The following is an 18,547-nucleotide window of genomic DNA, read 5'->3' as shown; positions in this document are numbered from 1 at the left end:
AATCATAGAAAGAGATGCCCAGCCCCTGACCTCAGGACCTAGTATCCCCATAGTGGCTCACCAAGCTGGAGCCAGTCCATTTTCTCCTGCCACTTATCAGCTGTCTCCTGGCGCCGGGCTTGTAGTTGAGACAGCTTCTCTGAGATCTGGGAGGCAGAGACATGAGGTAGCATTCAGTAGGGCTTTTCCAGAGGATTACCAGGGGAACTTGTGATTTTAGGAAGTAGAAAGAACTGGAATGGGTGGGGAGATGGCTCAGTAGAATAAGCGCTTCCCTGGCAAGTGCAAGGGCCTGAGTTCAATCCCTGGTTCCACCAAAGGAAAAAGAAAAAGAAAAAGAAAAAGAAAGAAAGAAAGAAAAAGAAAGAACTGGGAATGAGAGCATGAACCTGTCATCTAGTACTCAGGGAGGCCAAGATATGAGAATTACAAATTTAAGCTTAGCCTTAGTGAATTAGTGAGGATCTGTCTCAAAATAAAAATAAATAAAAGGATCTGGGGACACATCTGTAATCCTGGCACTGAGAGAAGCTGTAGCAGGAGGACTGCAAGTTCAAGTCCCACTTGGGCACCCTGGAGAGGGCTGGGGATATAGTACAGTGGCAGAGTGCCCCAGGATAGATTCCAAGTACAGCAAAAATAAAGTAAAAAAGGCTGGGGATGTAGTTGAACATGAAGGCCCTGTGTTCAAGAAAAAAAGAAGAGGAAGAAGAACAGGAGAAAAAGAGGTGGTGGTAGAAGTACTGGTAATAGTACTAGTAGTGTTGAGGGATGGGATATAGGAAATCTCTGAACAGTACTGAGGTGTTAAAAACTGAAAGATTTCTTGTAAAGAAAGAATGAGTTGGGGGCCGGGGAGATGGCTCAGTGAAATAAGCGCTTCCCTAGCAAGCGCAAGGGTCTGAGTTCAATCCCCGGTTCCGCCAAAAAAAAATAAAAAATAAAAGAAAGAATGAGCAAAAGCAGAAAGAAAGATTCAAGAAAAACCAGCCTTGTGCCTGCTCTGTGAGGCTGGCCCAGCCTTACCCACCTCCTCAGCTGCATAATGGTTCCTTGCCAGCAGCTCCTGCCCCATGTCAATGCAGGAAGAGAAGCGGTCTGCTCTGGCCTCTATCTCTGCTTTGATGCCTTGTTGGTTCTTGATGACAAGATCCGCAGAAGACACATCCCTGGAGGGTTACAGGAACAGTATCACTCATTGTTCCCAGCCCCCATCACAGACATATGCCCACACAACCTATGGAGGCTGTCAGGCACCATTGGTCTTACCGGGGCCTCTCCTGGGCATCCATTTGCAGGTTAATCCCATCCATCCATAGCATCAGCTCCCGGACAGCCTTGAAGAAGCGGAATTTGTCTGTGGTGTCCAGCAGCAGCTGGTGGCGGGCAGCAGAACTTCCCTGAAGCTGGGCCCAGGCCTCAGCCACAGCCTGCATGTGGCGGCCAATCTCCTCAGCCTTGTCTCCAGCATAGGCCTTCTGGAGCCGATGACCATCGTCCTGCACCTGCTGGACCTGTGGGAGCCCAGGTCAGAGGCAGACTAAGTAGGGAGACTCCAAGGAGCTGCCTATCTCCTGCCTGTTTCACCAGCCAAAGAGGCAAGGAAGGAACAGAGGGTCAGGGGTTGGGCTGAGTGGACAGGTGAAGGTACGTGCCTTGCTGCAGTCTACCCTGTTGGTCTCATATGGGGGTATGAGCTTAGCCAAAGAGATGGAGCGTTTAGGGGTATGAGGCAGATGAGCTGCCAGAGGCCTGGCCAGCACAAGAGGAACCTCAGAAATTGCTAAAAATGAGACACACAGACCACAAATGGAATCTGGGTATAAATGGATGAACATTAAAAGGATCTACATTGGATAAAAGGATCTACTAAAAGGATTATTTCAGGACCTAATCTCTAGCCTGGGTGTCACCACCAGGCAGATTTTAATACATGAAAAATCTTCTAGCCACTAGGACCACCTGAAAAATGTTGTGGAGCCTGGAAGGGGGCTTATTATTACCAGGGAATGCAGTAACTAATGTCTCTTGGCTGGAGGTTTCCCTGGAATGATTCTTTGGATTGAACCCGAAGCCTTTGCACTGCTGGGACTTTTTATTTTTTTGTATTTAGTGAAGGGTCTACAGGGTCTCACTATGTAGATCGGACTCAGAGTGATTCTGCTGTTTTCAGCCTCCCAAGCACTGGGATTACAGGTGTGCACCACCACACCCAGTCTCAATCTCTCTCTCAGTGCACCCCGGGGGTGTGGCCGGCACAGTGCGCCAGGGATTGAACCCTGGCTGCTGTGCTCTGCCTAACCAGGCATTTTAGTCCACTGAGCTATACAGGCAGCCCTTATTTTTTATTTTGAGACAGGATCTTTCTGAGTTACTAAGCTGTCCCAACAAGGCTTAAACTTGTGATCTTCTGTGTTAGCCTCCCATGGTGGTGGAACCACAGTTGTACTCAACTACACTGTATTCCTAGAATAATTTTAACCTTTTCCAGGTTGCCATCCTCCCAGCATTATGAGATTTACCCCCAGCTCCTTGGACATCCCGCCCCATTTCCTACAGTCTCCCTTCAGCCTTTCCCACTTCCTCCATGGGAGTCAGACCTGGGCGCTGAGGGCCTGAATGTCATGCTCGTAGGCACAGTGCCGGCGCTGCAGGGCCTCGGCAGCATTGAGGTCCCGGCCAGTACCATCTGGAAGCTGCTGTTGCTTGTGCTGCACCCGTGCCAAGGCTTGGCGGGCGCTGTGCAGGAAACGCTGCAGTTCATACGCAGCAGCCAGCACCTGACCCCGCGTGTCCAGGAGCTCGAGCAGGTCAGCCCAGGCCTCGTTGAGACTGTCCTTCCACTCCGCCACAGTGGCTCGCGCAGCATGACCCCCTGCAATAAGCCCATTGGCCAGAGCGTTGGCACTGTCTACACGCTCTTGACCGATGGTGCTTGTATCCCTGGAGAACTCACGGAATTTGTCCCGGAGCATCTGGCAGAGGAAGAAGTTGTAAGGACAAGGACATGACAGTAGGGGGTGAGGTCTCCGCCTGACAGAGTCCTCTCCCCACAGCCTGAGAACTCATCACTGAGTTAATGAGCACTGCAGCTGCTTCTCTCCCCACTATTGTGTCACTTGACAAGAACACATACTGAGAAATGGATTTTCAAAGCAGTGTTATGAGTGTGCTTACACAAACTAAGATGGCTCAGGTGTCACTGGGTAGTCTAATTGCAGGGGACTACCATTGCGTAGGCAGTCTGTTTTTGACCAAAATGTCATTGTGCAGCACGGTATGTGACTGTATTCCCCCTTTGCGTCATAGTCCTAGCAAAAGCAGGGAGGTACTTGGGACCTTTAGTCCTCAGACAAGGGTCTCTAACTCTGGTTTGTATTTCTTCATCATGAGAGTCCAAATCTCATGGTTTATAAGAGGAAATTTGTAGGAGAAAATATAAAGCCCTATTTTATTAAATTCTGTTGAACAAGTGTGACTGGTAATTAAGTTTCCTTTTGCCTTCTTCTATGCTCAGCCTATGCCTCCTATTCTGCATAATTCTTCAAATTATTCACTTTAAAACCTAGGGGGACAGTGCCTGCTCTGCTCTGCCTAGTTTTGTGCCCCCAACACCCCATGCACTGCCTTGATAGAAGCCTTAGTCTCTTATGGGTCCTCAAACCCTCAGCACTGCTCCACCGGGCATCCTCCTGGCACTCACAGTCACATGCTCATAGTCCTGGCCCAGCTCATGGGAGGCAGCCACCACTTCGCGCTCCTGGATCCACTGCTCCAGGTCATCCAGCTCACGGCGCAGCTGGCACAGCCGGAGGTGCTCCTGCAGGCGCTCACGCCGCTCCCCCGCCAGCTCCTTCAGGCTGGCATACAGCTTGTCCACCTGGGCCTGGCGGATTGATAGCCGTGTGCTGCAAAGAGGGGTACCGTGGTGCTTAAGATACATTGCATTGATGCCTTCCTGTTTTCTGGGGCCCTGTCCCAGTTCTTTACCAAGTCCTTGCTTCTCCTGCTTTCTAGAATATTCTTACAGAAAGTGCTACATCCTTGCACCTTCCAGGAACAGGCTTCCCTATGCCTTGGGATCTGGGTTCCTTGGAGGCCAGTGAGCTCACCTCTCTGGATGTTCATGGTCAATCATATCTTGGCTGCTGGCTGCCAGCTGGTGGATGGTCTGGGCATAGTCAGCCAGGGCTTGCTCTAACACCTGATGCTTCTTCACCTCTGCCTGGGCACTCAGCTCATCCTGGGAGAGGGGACAGTGGATGTGAAGAGAGCAGGGGAGGAAAGATCGTCCACATAGACTGGTTCTGCCCTGATTCTCACCTTGGCTTTCTCCTGGCCCATCATGTGTAGCTCTTGTTCACCCATCCATGCCTCAGCCTCGGCGGCATCACGGTAGAACTGCTGGGCCCGCAGGGCTTCCTCCAGCCGCTTCCCCCTGAGCTCTAGCTCGTGACTCAGGCGCTTCCACATTTGCTGGAGCTCAGCCAGCTCAGGGCCTGCTGCTGCTGCACCCAAAGTGCGCTGCCGTTCCGTGAGGTCTGCGATCCGAGGCTCATGACCCTGTATCTCCTTCTGCAGGGTCTATCCCCAGCCATAGGAAAAGACACACTGAAAGCCGTGCAAAGGGGCTGGCGCCTACATCCCCTTTCCAGGCCCAGGGATGTGATAGCAGTGTCCTTTCAGTCCTCAGTCCCCTAAGAGAACTTGCCCTACCAAGGTGGGGAAAGATGAACCACCAAGGCTGGGAATATGTAGCACTGCCTGGGGCCAGGGAAGGTGGAGGAGGCGCTTGGAAACTTTTCTTTTTCCTTACCCTCTGCCTCACCTGGTTTTTCTTCATGAGGAGCTGGACACTGGGCAAGTCTTTGCCATGTTCCATGGAGCTGGCCATGGGCAGCCGCTCTGTCACCCACAACTGAATGAGAAAGAGGGCATCAGTAGAGGGGCATGGCAGAGGCAGCACTGGGGACTGGAGCATGAGGATACTTAGGGTTATGGAGGTGTGTAGGGAACAGGCATCACTAGCTCTAGGGTAATGGGACCTAGAGGGCATCCCAGAGACTCATTAGAGGGGAAGATACTCAGGGCCAAAGGGAGAGAGAGTCGAACACTGCTGGTACCTCCCCAGTGTCCAGGAAGAAGGCTTGAGAGCCACGTGGCAGTTGTGCCTTGCCTGTGAAGACTTTAACCTATGCCAGGGCCCAGTGACTCACAATCTCATCCTCCACATCCCGGTGGAACTGGTGCTGCTCTCGAGAGGCCTGTAGGCGCTGGCAGCGTTCCTTCATGGGCTGGCACAGGGCCCTGAACTTCTCCTCCACAGTCCTCGAGGTCCTCTCCACCTCCCCTGCACCCTGGTCTTCCTGGGCCAGTGCCTTTGCCTGAGCCTGGATCGCCTCTACCTCCTTCTCTCTCACAGCCATTTCCCGTTCCAGCATCTGCAAACCAGAGGAGGGAGATGTGAGTGCCACACTGGCACCTCCGAGTTCATGACATATTAGTCTATATCAAGCCAACTGTGATTTATTGTTTTTGAAACTGAATCTCCCTATGCTTTGGGTTGGCTACAAATATCCCATGTTATCCAGGCTGGTTCTGAACTTGTACTCCTCCTGCTGCAGCCACCCAGAGTGCTAAGATTATAGGCACTAGTGATTTCTTATCTCCAGGGCTCACCCCAAAGCATGATCTGGACCATGCTTGTCTGGATAATGGATCTTGAACTCTAATACATGTAAGAATCCAGGGTTGCACGATAACTATGCCCGTAATCAATTTACTATTCATTCAGTCCCAAAGACATCTCTGCTTTGCTTTCAGGTGTTGTAAACAAGATCTTTTGTTTGGTAGCTGGTGCAATGTCAGAGTATGCCAGTAGAGAGTGCTAGAGGGCTAACACAACGGAAGGGCTTCTAAAGTTCCAGCACTTTTCTTCTTGGGCCTACAACAAAACTGTGCAGTGTCTCACCCTCTGGTAAGTTTAGCTGGCATTCCAGCGGCAATATCCTGCAGGCCAGCCTTGGCTTGCCAGCTGCAGGACTGCTGTGGTCCATGATACCCCTGAAAAATTTTAGGCCATTGGGTGGACCTCTGCCTCTGCCAACTTCAGTGTGAACTGAAACTCAGCCATCTCATTCCTTCCTTGGGTTTTCCTCTTTGACCCCTTGAGATAGAGCAGCTCCATATAGTTGCTGTTCAATAAGTTTTAAAATCAGGGATCAGGAGGTACAATCCACAGCTTATTTTATTGGACTAAGTCTCCCTCCCCTTTTTAATGTATTACCTATGAATGTTTTTGTACTCTATAAGAATAGAGTTGAATAGTTTGGACAGAGACCATATGACCCCCAAAGTTCAAATTATTTAGTTTGTTCCTTGATAGAAAAAGTTCTCTGCCTCCTGCTATAGAGATCCTTTTACACCTGCTATGATTTGGATGTGATTTGGCCCTCAAAAACTCATGTTGAGATCTGGTCCCCAGTGTAACAGTGTAAAGGCGTGGTGGGACCTTTGAGATATAGATTTTTGTCCTTCATGCATGCACTTGATTCCCTTCTCTTCTCCCATGTCATTGTCATAGCATGAAGCCCTCACCAGAAAGTGAGCAAGTGCTAATACCATGCTCTTGGACCTCCAGTACCCCAAATTTCGAATTCTTTATAAATTACCCAGGCAGTCTGTTATGACATCAGAAAAGGGATTAAAAGAGATAGCATCTTTAGTAGTTAACCACTTTTTACTAAGGAATAATTCTTTTAATGAAACTTTCCCTGTTCAAATTACTACGGTGGTATGCTTCTTGACTTTGCCCTGCCTGGCACACACTTCTGGAAATTTTGCTATTGACCTGCAGTTACTTTGAGAAATATCAAAAGTCAGTTACCAAGTCTTACAAAGACCTTTCAAATCTCGAGAGGCACAGGTGCCTCCTCCTTTTTCCTGCTCTTCACCCTCCCCACCAACGGCCCACAGTGCACCTGCTGCTTCTTGAGCAGAATGTTGACACTGGTGAGGTCCTTTCCATAGTCGTCAGAGTGCAGCTGGGCCTGCAGGCTCTCTAGCCAGCTCTCTAGGGCAGAGCAACTTTGGGCAAACAGTTCGGCCCGGTTGGCATCAAAGAGGCTGCGGGCCTTGGCCTGGGTGGTGGTTTCCAGCTCATCCCAGCGGTGGTGCAGGTCCTCCAGCTTCTCTGACACAAGGGCTTTCAGGTCTGGCTTCTCAAGGGACAGCTCCCGCCCTTCCTGGGTGGCAGGATAAAGGACGTATAAGTGCCAGAATTAGATACCACTGAATGCTACAGTCTTATAGCAAAGCACACACTGAAAAGGCAGTAGAGACATGAAATGTAGGCAATAATTCAAAATTCCTGAGTGAGCTCATAACATACCCTTTCCAGAGGCTTTAAACCTCTTCTAGGGGCTGGAGATGAAGACTCTTGCCTTCATCTGGGTTTGATCCCCAGCACTACATTAAAACAAACAACCTCTCCCAAATGCCCAGTCCTCTGTACAGATTAAACCCTATTTTTCTCTCAAGGTAAGGCTTAAATCTCATTTCAATTAAAAAATCTTTGTGTTGGTGGTGGCTGTATTTGACTGTAATCCCAGAACTCTGGGAGGCTGAGACAGGAGGATCACAAATTCAAGCCCAGCCTGGGCAACTTAGTGATTTAGTGAAACTATCTCAAAATGAAAAACATAAAAGTGCTGGGAGGAGTTCAGTATGAAGCCCCTGAATCCCCAGTACTGTTTCTGCAAAAAAGCCACTGTAGTCTTTGCTCATGTGAGGTCCAGTGCCTGTGGTCCTAGTGTTGCTCTGCATGCGGACATATTATTTGCTATCAGTTTATGTTTTTCAAATCATTATTCCTTACTTGAACTAAGGCAAATGAGTCCCGCTTGGTCTTCCCACTTCCAGTCTTTTGGCTAGAGGATTCTTGTTTTGGGGGCAGTGTATGTAGAAAGCATGTGTGGAAGGCACACACCAGAGAAATGATGCCTCAAGGCAGCTCTCAGCCAAGATCAGACCAGAGAGTGATGGGTGAACACCCGGTGAATTTGTGCTGAGGTTGGGATAATGCTGCTGCACTCCCTCTTGATTCTTCCTCTGTCGGTTCCACACTATCTACCATAGTGCTGTGGTTGCTATTGGTGTATTTGACACAATGATGTACCCTTCCACCCACCTGTCTCTGTGTGTGTGGGGGGCACACACATGTGCACATGTATGTGCTAAGCATGTGATCTACAGCTAAGCTATTTTCAGGTTCTGCTTCTGGGGCCAGAAATCTAGACACTGCCCTTAGGCCCTTTCCCTGGCTGTCAGGGTGGACAGTGTCCAAGGCTGTCACTGCTAGGTAACTTCACAGCTTTCTGTACGAGGAATATTTCAAAGCACACTCCCTGTAGGGCAATCAGGGCTGTTCCTCAGCTGTCCCGACATGCTTTCCCACCTTTGCTTCCATGGGGCCCCTTTGCACACTCTGCTTCTGCCACGTTTACTTCCCTCTCTGTTCATACTTGTCCTTCTATCTAGAAATATCACTTCTTGTCCACATTCTGTTCATCCTTTGGGATTGCATTGGATGCTTCTGCTTCCAGAATTCCCATGTCTCTTCTCCATAGCCCCCAGACTTTATTGGACTTTTCTAAGTGCATCTTTTTTTTTTTTTTTTTTTTTTTTCTGTATTTTAGAGAAGAGTCTACAGGGTGTTCAGAGTCTCACTACTTGATCAGACTCATAGTGACCTGCCTGTTTACAGCCTCCCAAGAGCTGGGACCATAGGTGCACATCACCACACTCAGTCTCAATTGCCATCTCAGTGTGCCCCAGGGGCGGGATCTGTGCAGCAGGCCCAGGGATTGAACCCCTGATCCCTGCACTTGCTTGCAGGCACTTTAAATTGCTGAGCTATTTGGCCGGCCCTCTGAGTGCATCTTGTTCTGCTCTGGATTTAGTTTAGCTGTGTATGTACATGTCTCACATCTTGGGCTACAGCATTGTTCCTTGAGGGTTCAGCCCACACTAGCATCACTTTCATTCTATACTCAGTGCTGAAAATAACATTTTTGCATATAGCAGCACCAACTAAATACTTGCTGAGCAAATGGAAAAGCACCAGTCTCCCCCTTTTCTCAGCCATCATACCCTCAATAAAGAAAGTGTCTTTATATACGACACAGCATCTATCAGTATGCTGAGCACACAGAATGGTCTCCAAGAATAGCTGCTGAGTGAAGTTTAACCTGTCCTCAACAATGGGGGAAGAGTGGATGGGAGACCAAGTCTCAGGAAGAACAAGACTTGAAAACAATAGCTGGCAAACTACAGTGGATGGGTTAAGTCTGGCCCACTTCCTGTTCTTATAAATAAACCTTTAATAGAAGATGATCGTATTCATTTGTGTAAATGTTCTCTATGGCTGCATTTGCACTGCAGTGGCAGAGACACAACGTTGCAGCAGAAATCATATAGCTTGAAAAGCCCAAAGTATGTATTCCCTATTTTGTGGACCCCTGCTGCACAGAGGTATCCCGTAGTGGATTCAGGAACAGTTGGGTGTTGAACTAAAGCTGAAGATTGGCTCCCTTTTAAGGTACACTTTCTCAAAGTCCCAGAGTCACTCTTCCACAGGCCCAAGGTATTCATTCTCCAGGGCACAATTTTATACCATGGCACTGCGATCCCAGAGGTCCATACGCTCTAATCCTCAAAGAACCATGTCCTGGAACTAGGCCTGCTTGCAACCAGATTGCGTCCAGGACCCTGCCCAGAGGCAACTCCAAAAACTCATTCTCCCTGCTTCTGTCACACTGCTCACCTTGTCCACCTTGTCCAGCCAGTCCTTGTTGGCTGCCAACTCAGCCATGAATGCCTGGTGCTTCTGCCACTTGGTATGCAGGTTGCGGGCCTCATCATAGGATACATCCTGGGCTGTCAGCATCTTCTCATCAATCCAGAGTTTTAGCTGGAGCAAACAAAAGCAGGGATGGAGAAGGCAGAGGATATCTGAGAGGGAGAAGAGGGTAGAACATCAAAGAGCCAGGAGACATAGAAGATTCAAGAAGAAGCCATGAAGTGGCTCATAGGCTCTGGTGATACCATAATGCACTTAATCTAGGTTCAGAGTGAGGGCATGTGGGGAAGGCAAGAAAGCTAGAGGATGCTACCGGGACATGAAGGAACTGAATCTCACCTCATGAGAGTCTTGCAGGAAGTGCTGCTGCTCTCGGTTGTCCCGAAGGCGGCCCAGAAGCTGCTGTACTGCCTCTTGATTCTTCCTGTGTCTGTAATAACAACCCCTTATGAAACCTTAACCTTCTGTGAAAAGGTTACTGATCTTTAACTCATGGAGTGGCTCAAGTCTTGCTTCTTGGGGATAATGCCCCCAAGGAGTCCCATGTGATCCCCAGGTATCAAGATTTCTAGGCCTGCTACCCAGTAGACTCCATTTTGCCCTGGTGGGGGGCCAGGCCCTCCAAGAGCCTGGTCTAGCTCTTCTGGACCATCCTATTCTTCCCCCTCTACTTGGGTTATCAAGCCCACCCACCACCTGTTAGTTCATCTGTACCACATATCCATCCTTAATTCCACCTGTTTTCACTTATATCCCCCTCCAGCCTTTCCAACATCCCCTTCAAACCTCCTCTCAATGGAGTCTGCCTTCTCCTGGATCTTCTCAGCATGAATGTTGCCCTCTGACACCAGATGGCGCCCAGCCTCCAGGAGCCCACGGATGCGCTCTCCATTGGCGTCCATGGTGCTCATGAAGTCTTCCAGCTTTTTAATGGCAGCATCTGCAGCCTGGAGTGTCCCTGGCATCTCCGTGTGAGACAGGACATACTCCTGTGTGGGAGGGTGATAACAAGCTCACTCCTCAAAACACAGAGTGTCCACCCCTCAGAGGAAACCCACCAAGAGGCACAGCTGAGATGGTAAGGACAGTTTACCCAACTATGATGACCCCTACATGAGGGTCTCTCATCTGAGGGTCCAAAGTGCCAAGGAAATTTGGCTGGAGGACTCTTACCAGTCCAGATCCTGTTCCAATTGATTTGTATCTACTGGTTTGATTTAATAGGTACATGACTAGCCAGGTTTTCTATTTTTTCTAAAGTCAATTTTGGTATATACGCTAACATTAAAAAAATTATTAGTACATGTTTGCAGGATATAATGTTTACATTCATCTTAGGGGGTAGGTACATGTACTTAGTATATCTCAATTCCTTTTATTCTCCTTCTTCCTCCTCCCCACCTCCATCTCTGGATCCCTTTCCTATTTGTAAAAGCTTTATCTCTTGTTTCCTACTGTCTTCTATTTTAAAAAAAGTATTTATACTTTGGGCTTCTCATACAACAGAAGTTATGTGATATTTAAGCTTGTGTGTCTGATTTATTTCACTTAGCATTATGGTCTCATGGTGTATCTGTTTTTCTACAAATGACTCAGCTTTATTCTTCTTTAAGACATAGTAGTACTCTATTATCATAAATAGCATACTTTCTTTATCCATTCATCTGCTGATGGACATATAGGCCACTTCTAAATAAGCCTTAGCTTTTATAGATTGTGCTGCTATAAACCTTTTTCTTTCTCTTTTTGTTTTTAAACTTTTTTTAATCTCATGTTTTTATTATGTTCTTCCTTCCCCTCTTGCTTCCTCAGTTACTCTGGTCACCAGTGTGGTCTTCCCCCTCTTCCATGCTCCTTCACTCTTTCCCTGGTCCCCATTTTCTTCTTCTTCCTGATGTGTGGAGGCTTTGCCCCTGGCTCTCACCTGGCTGCTGAGCACACCCTCAGCCTGGCGTGCATCCCGCAGGAAGCCCTGGAAGCCATGGGCTTGGGCCAGACGACCTTGCCGGCTCTCCCACATGCGGCCCAGCTCCTCCCAGCCAGTGCCCAGAGCTTCTAGGCGCTGCCGTAGGAAGAGGCACTGGGGGTCAGCCTGGTCTCGGGTCACCTCCTCGCCCAAGGCCCGTAGACGACTGTACTCGCTCTTGGCCCGCTCCACCTCTCCCCGCAGGGCTGCGTGCTGGGCCAGGAGGGCTTCTGCTTCAGGCAGTGTGGCTGGCCCTTCTTCAGAGGCCACAGCAGTCTGTGTGCGGCCTAACCAGGCCTGGAAGTCATCCAAGCTTCGCAGGAAGTCCTGCAGCCGCCGTGCCTCACCCAAGGACTCCTCTCGACGCCGCATGGTAGCCCGCAGGTCCTCCCAGCCGGCTTGTACCTCTCCAAGCCGGGTGTTGATGGCAGAGGCTTGAGCTGGATGACCAGTGGCCAAAGCATTTGCTTCTCGGGTCAGTTCACCCACCCGGGCAGCAATGGCCTCTAGGTCACGCTCCGTACCAGCCAGCTTCCGCTGCAGGGCCAGCACCCCAGCCAGATCATTGCCCAGGCCTTGGGTGGACTCAATGACCTTGGTCTTTTCTCTCATCCATGCCTGGGTCTCGGTGCACTCTAGATGGTAGTTCTGGATGCTCAGGGCTGACGTCAGAGCTGCCTTCTTGCCATCAGCCAGGGACCTAAACTGCTGCCACCTGCAAATAGGGGAGGGGTGGTCTGGAGCTTAGAGTTGCTCAGTTTTCCTGTCTTCACCAGGTACATCTGGAGGCTTCTTCCCAGCTTCTCTTTCTTGGTATTTACCCAGCTACTTCCTCATCCCCTCGCCGCCTCTCCTTGACTACTCGTCTAGTCACCAGCTTCTCTGCACCTCCCTGAACCCCTCTTTTTTCATCCCATTCATAATTTCTTCTTTCCAACACGTAGTCCTCATTTTTCTAGGCCTTACCAAAGTCTCCCAATTGCCAGTCCAGCTGCTTCATTTTTTTCCATCCCTGAGCCATCCCGCTCAAGCATACCTCTGGTTGAGTTGCTTCTGGGTGTTAATAATTTGTTCTTTGCCTGGAGGATTGGCCTTCAGCAACTGCTCAGCAATGTCATTCACAGCAGTAATTCTTGCAGCCAGAGCATTCATTTCCGGTTCCAGTGTCTCAAACCTAAAGGGGTAGAAGGGTGGACATGAAGGGTGGGAGGCAGCAAGGCCACAGAAATGTCTTTCCTTTATCCTGAAGCTTTGTCCCAGTGTCTCTGCACTCTTTAGCCCACAAGATCCATAGTCCCTGCAGGTCAGGGGAGGAGTCTCTAACTCTCCCTAAACAAGCATAAGAACTGTCTTCTTTAGGGTTGTTTAAAAGATGGTGAGAGGTGGAGGTCAGGCACAGCTGTATACGTTAAACTCAAGCCAGGCAAGAACAGGACCCCACCTTTACTAAATCTCACTGTTCCTCTTGGGGCTCATCCCTCAGCTGCTTGCCCAGGTCCCATCCCACTAATACGAGCTAAAAAATGAAGTGATAACCAAAAACATGTTTCTAAGTGATAAAGATGTAAAATATAACACAGTCTTCCAGAGATTTTTTATATTCTAGGAAGGCACAAACTGCAAAGATTTTCTATAAAGGGCAAAAGAATAAACAGACTGCAAGCCACAATCTCTGTCACAAATCCTCAACTCTGTTGTCGCTAAATACAGCCACAAATAATATATAATTGAGTGGGTGTAGTTCTGCCCCAATAAAGTCCAGCCCCCCAAAAAAAAATAAAGAAAAAATGGTAGCAGGGCCTATTTGCCCCAAGGGTTGTTGATTATCAAACCCTGTAATAGGATATTGGAAACAAAAACAAAAACCAGAAAAATTTGATTATAATAGGTTTTATATAGGAAGTGATGTCAAGGAATTGCTAATTTTATTCTATGCAATAATGGTTTTGATGTTCTATAGAAAAATGTCCTTTTTAAATAAGCTTATTATTTTTTAAATAAAGCTGTTTCACAAGCGGTTAATCACTGTGTCTGCCTAAAGGGTTGAAACTTCAAAGCCTTAGCTATTTTAAGTCCACATACAATTAAAAAGTAAGTATATGGCACATAAGGATGCTTCTTTCTCTTTTCTAAAGGATGCATCCTGATGAAGGTAGGAGCAGAGGGATAATGTTGGGGATCATTTTCATGGAAAGCAGAAAAGAGCAAGACACTGACTGATGGGTATATTAGGGGTTTGTTATGAAATGTTTAATTTTTTCATTAACACTAAACACAGATGACCATTAAGACTCAGAGGGAGGTGGCTAAGGCACAGAGAGAAGTAGCAGGCAGTCTGGGGGAGGGGACCCTACCACTCCACCATCCTATACTCCAGCTCCTAGCTTAGAGGCCATCTGCCCCATGCGAGTTGCAAGTCCTACCTCTGCTGTACCACCTCCAGGTCCTCCAGGCGTTCAGGCAGAGCCAGCCCATTCAGCCATTGCTCTTTCTCCTCCACCCAGAGCCCACAGGCCCCGGCCTCACTGAGCATGGTGTAGAGTGCCAGCGCTGCCTCCAGGGCCTGTGCACGTTCGCCTGCCCGGGCCTGCAGCTCTTCGTAGTGCCGTTCCAGAGTGGGCACTCTACCCTGCACCTCCGGTGTGTGGCTCAGTGCAGAAGGCAGGGCTGCAGCCTGCTCCCTCAGGACATCCAGGGTGGGCCTGTGGCCTCGGATCTCCTCCTCCAGGGCCCGGTGCTGCCGGGCCAGGGCCTGTGTGGAGAACTCATCGTGCCCCAGCTCAGGGCTGGACACCAGGCGCAGCGCATCCACCAACCAGGCCTCCATGTCATTTGCATCTGCCTGGAATTGGTAGAGACTCACAGCCTGTGTGAGCTGCTGGGCACGCTCCTCTGCCAGGGCCTCCAGCCGCTCCCACTGGGCCTGGAGCTCTGCTGCGCGTGCAGAGGCCTGGTTAGCTCCAGGGTGGCCCTCAGCAACCAGCTGCTGGCCCTGCTCGAGTGTGAGCTTCAGGGGCCCAAGCCGGCCACTCATCTCATCCCGCAGGGCTGTATGCTTGTTGAGCAGGCGGAGGACGGCAGTCAGGTCCCGGCCTGTCTCAGCAGAGGCCAGGAGATGCTGCTGCTCCCGTATCCAGGCCTCAGCCTCGCCCACCTCCCAGAGGAACTGCCAGAGGCGCCGAGACTCTTCTAGACGAGCCCGCCGAGCAGCTGCCAACTCACAGAGGGCCTCATAGCTCTGCTCCAGGTTGGCTACCCTCTCCGATACCAGCTGTGGGTCACATGGTTTGTATTCTGCAAAAGTCAGAGGTTAAGAGCTCTACCATCCCCTCCCCTGGCTACAATCTCCCCATCCAATCCTGGTAGGCTTCCCTTCCAGCCTAGCTCTGTCACTTATCATCCACTCATCAGATTTCCTGTTCCCAGATTTTTCCAGACTTCTGCCCCAGATTTTAAAGTTCCCCTTCCTCACTTGTCCATTTCCAAGGCCTCCCTAGGTTCTCACCTTTGCCTGGGTCGCAGAAGCGCAGGGCAGAGGCACTGACAGCTCGCACCCGCTCAGCCTGCACAGCAATGTCTGCCTCCACCAGCTCATGCAACTGCAGCAAGTCCTCCACGCCGGCCAGGTGCTTGCCCAGGTCCTGGGACTGCAGCCGGCCCTGCCAGACACATGCGTCATGCCAGTCATTCAGAGAGCTGCCTCATTCCCTCTTACTTAGCCAGCTATGTAAGCTGGTCTTGTTGTGCCTCCTTCCCACCTCTTTGGGTGGTTCTAGGTGTCATACACCTGCTTACCCCCACAAACTGGGACTCTCCAGTTTTGTCTTGGCATCCCATTCCTTATCCTCAACTTCCTTTCTATGGAATAGCTTTCTTGCTGAATTCTGCTCCTAGAATCTTTGCTGTGACTCATCTTCTCAGCTCCAAAATCAGGGACACCTTCCTACCATCACAGCTCCGCCTCTAGCACCCAGCAACCTTCAGCAGCTCTCTAAGACCTATCCTCCTGCAATAGACTGACTGGGATTTCTGCTCCCACTCTGGCTGCCCACAAGCCTTCTTCACAATGTAGCTCAAAGGACTTTTTAAAAATGTTTGACACAAGCACATTTTCCCCTATTTCAGTCTTCCAATCACTGTATTTTTGGGGTAGCACTGAGGATAGAATCTCCTGCTAGACAAGTGCTCTGCCACTGAGCTGTACCTCCAACCTTTTTAAATTTTTTAAAATTTGAGACAAGAGTTTTACTAAGTTGCCCAGGCTGGCCTTGAACTTGTGATCTTCTTGCTTCAGCCTCCAAAGTAGCTAGAATTACTGGCAGGTGCCACTGTGTCCAGCTTCCAATCCTCCATGTTACTTTGAATTAAATCCAAACTCTCTGACCCATAAGGACGTAAGTGAGCAAGCTACTCCCTCCTTAATTGATCCCATTGACTCCCTCTCCCCCAACAGCCCACTGGCCTTCATTCTCATCCCAACATATCACACTTGCATGGCCACGGACCTTAGCTTAGCTGTCCCTTCTGCCAGGCACCTTTTTTGCCCAGAACCCCATGTCAGTTCCTGGACTTGGTCTCAGTTTCAACGGCATTTTCTTAGAAAAGCCTTGCCCAACCATCCTGTTCCAGGGTCCTGAGAGGTTTTATGACGACATGCTAGTGTATCTCTGGGTTTTATCACCAATTCTTCCCACTAGACTGTGACCTCTATGCCAACAGGGGCCTGTTTACTTTGTTCTTCAGAACTAGGGTTGGAGGGCACTAGTGTATGCTCTGTAAAGCTAGCCTGCCTCTGACTGGTCAGAGGCAGTCCCACAGCCGCACCACACGACTCCCAACCATCAGGTCCTCTGGGGAGCATCCCCAGTACCTTCATCTCTCCCATCCAGTCCATGAGGTAGAGCAGGTCCTGGAACACCTTCTGCAGCTCCAGATTGAGGAGGAGCCGCTCCCGCCGGGCAGCCACCATCTGCCGCAGGAAGTCCCAGAGCCGCGCCACATTATGCTGCCGTGCTGAGATGCGTTTAATGTCATGGTAGTGCTCAGCAGCCAGCTCCGCAGCCACAGCATCCACTGCCTGCACCCGGCCACTGTAGGCCACGATATCGGTTTCAATGGCTTCGTGCTTCCGCACTGCTGCCTCAACTGCTGCCAGCTCTAGCCCAAAGTTGTCCTGGGGTGGAGGGCAGAGAAAAGTTTGGGAACCAAAGAAGAGTGCCTCTGTTCTCCTTTTCTGTTCCCCAAAGCACCCCAGATGTAAGACAGCAACTCTACAAGGAAGCTCCCAGTTTCCTCCGATCCGATCCGATCCGATCCGATCCCATCCCATCCCATCCCATCCCATCCGATTCGATCCCATCCGATCCCATCTGATCCCATCCCATCCCATCCGATCCGATCCCATCCCATCTCATCCCATCCCATCCCATCCCATCCCATCCCATCCCATCCCATCCCATCCCATCCCACTATCCTTTCTCCTGCTCAAGCCTCTGTCTGCTGGCTGCTGGGTTTCTGGGCCTTTCTATCTGCATGGTGGGATTTCTGTTTCGTCATTTCCCTGCACTGCAGGGCTCCTTACTCACCCACTATGGCCTCTCTCCTACTTCTGCCCACCAGTCTAAATATTCCCAGAGACTCCCTACCTCCTGCCATGTCCTACCTGGGACACCAGGCGCTGGTTCTCGCTGAGCCAGGTCTCTCGCATGGCGGCCTTGCGGTCAAAACGGGCAGCCAGCTGCTCCAGCTTCTCTTGGCGGATCAGCTCTGTGCGCAGGGCCAGCTCACGCTCATGCTCGGCTTTCTCCAGCCGCTCCCAGGCCTGCATGGTAGACACAGGGTTAGTGTGAAAGCTCAGGGTAGGCCAGGTCAGTGGGGCTGGGGCTCAGAGAAGTCCACAGAAGCTTCATCTAGTGTGGTTGTGGAATACCACAAGCGAGGCACCTGCCATGCATGTGGAATGAGAGAGACAGGAAGGTGCTGGAAATGCTATGAGGCTAGGGGACAATTCTGGCTGCTTCTAGATAAGGGTGGAGGGAAATCAGTGGAAACTGATTTCCTTCCAGTAGCAGGCCTGTGGATGAACTTAATTTTACTTTTATTCATCTTTGAATGCTGTTTGTGAAAAATACAAAATAGAAGTAGAGATGTTGAACAAAGTAACAAACTGGGCTATAATTTCCTGACATGATCCTGTATGGAAAGTAAGAAAAGTGAACAGGAGCAATATGCACGAGAAGATACCAGAATTACATTTGAGGGTCAGGGCAGTAAGATGACCTATCTAATTAAGGAAGTAATGCTTGGTGTAGGTCAAGAAGACCTGGGTACGGCAGGTGGCCATGTGTGTGACACAGGGGAGGACACACACCTTGTTAATGTCAGAGATGAGCCGGCCCTCACGCGGCGTGTAGACCTTCTGGTTGTTGGCCCTCAGCTTGCTTTGGATGGTGAACAGCAGCACCTCCAAGTTCCCTTTCTCTGTGAATCTGAAGCAGGGACCAGTCAGGGTAAGAGGCAAAGGCCCTGAGGGAGACTCACCTCTACTACATGGGGCGTACTGTGTTACTTTTCTTCTCACAAAAGCAAATTTCTTTGTGTTAAAGGGAAAAAATGCTGATAAACCAAAAGACATTATTTTAAAACAACCGAAAGCCACACAGAAACAATAAGCACTGTTACCCCTCTGCACAAAAGCACTAGCTTTTGTTTGACATATATGG

At 49.8% G+C, this 18,547-nt stretch overlaps 1 protein-coding gene across 2 annotated transcripts in view; it reads right to left on the bottom strand.

Moving 5' to 3' along the window:
- The window catches only part of Sptbn2 (spectrin beta, non-erythrocytic 2), a 40,949-nt gene that overhangs the window by 4,461 nt on the left and 17,941 nt on the right, over positions 1 to 18,547 (bottom strand). For both annotated transcript variants that reach the window (XM_004627175.2, XM_023710521.1), the window contains 20 exons: positions 18,196 to 18,313; positions 17,488 to 17,646; positions 16,696 to 16,998; positions 15,331 to 15,484; positions 14,249 to 15,119; positions 12,862 to 12,999; positions 11,784 to 12,540; positions 10,646 to 10,848; positions 10,199 to 10,289; positions 9,824 to 9,970; positions 6,981 to 7,244; positions 5,217 to 5,441; positions 4,829 to 4,918; positions 4,324 to 4,584; positions 4,113 to 4,243; positions 3,704 to 3,908; positions 2,601 to 2,975; positions 1,270 to 1,514; positions 1,031 to 1,169; positions 62 to 146 (listed from right to left, as the gene is read on the bottom strand). In XM_004627175.2, the coding sequence (XP_004627232.1) occupies positions 62 to 146; positions 1,031 to 1,169; positions 1,270 to 1,514; positions 2,601 to 2,975; positions 3,704 to 3,908; positions 4,113 to 4,243; positions 4,324 to 4,584; positions 4,829 to 4,918; positions 5,217 to 5,441; positions 6,981 to 7,244; positions 9,824 to 9,970; positions 10,199 to 10,289; positions 10,646 to 10,848; positions 11,784 to 12,540; positions 12,862 to 12,999; positions 14,249 to 15,119; positions 15,331 to 15,484; positions 16,696 to 16,998; positions 17,488 to 17,646; positions 18,196 to 18,313 (4,961 nt within the window). The remainder of the gene's footprint in view (positions 1 to 61; positions 147 to 1,030; positions 1,170 to 1,269; positions 1,515 to 2,600; positions 2,976 to 3,703; positions 3,909 to 4,112; positions 4,244 to 4,323; positions 4,585 to 4,828; positions 4,919 to 5,216; positions 5,442 to 6,980; positions 7,245 to 9,823; positions 9,971 to 10,198; positions 10,290 to 10,645; positions 10,849 to 11,783; positions 12,541 to 12,861; positions 13,000 to 14,248; positions 15,120 to 15,330; positions 15,485 to 16,695; positions 16,999 to 17,487; positions 17,647 to 18,195; positions 18,314 to 18,547) is intronic.

This window comes from Octodon degus, unplaced genomic scaffold, assembly GCF_000260255.1.
Source record: "Octodon degus isolate 3935 unplaced genomic scaffold, OctDeg1.0 scaffold00018, whole genome shotgun sequence".
NCBI lineage: Eukaryota > Metazoa > Chordata > Mammalia > Rodentia > Octodontidae > Octodon > Octodon degus.
Note: the sequence above shows the minus strand (reverse complement) of the source record. Positions and strands in the feature narration are given on the sequence as shown.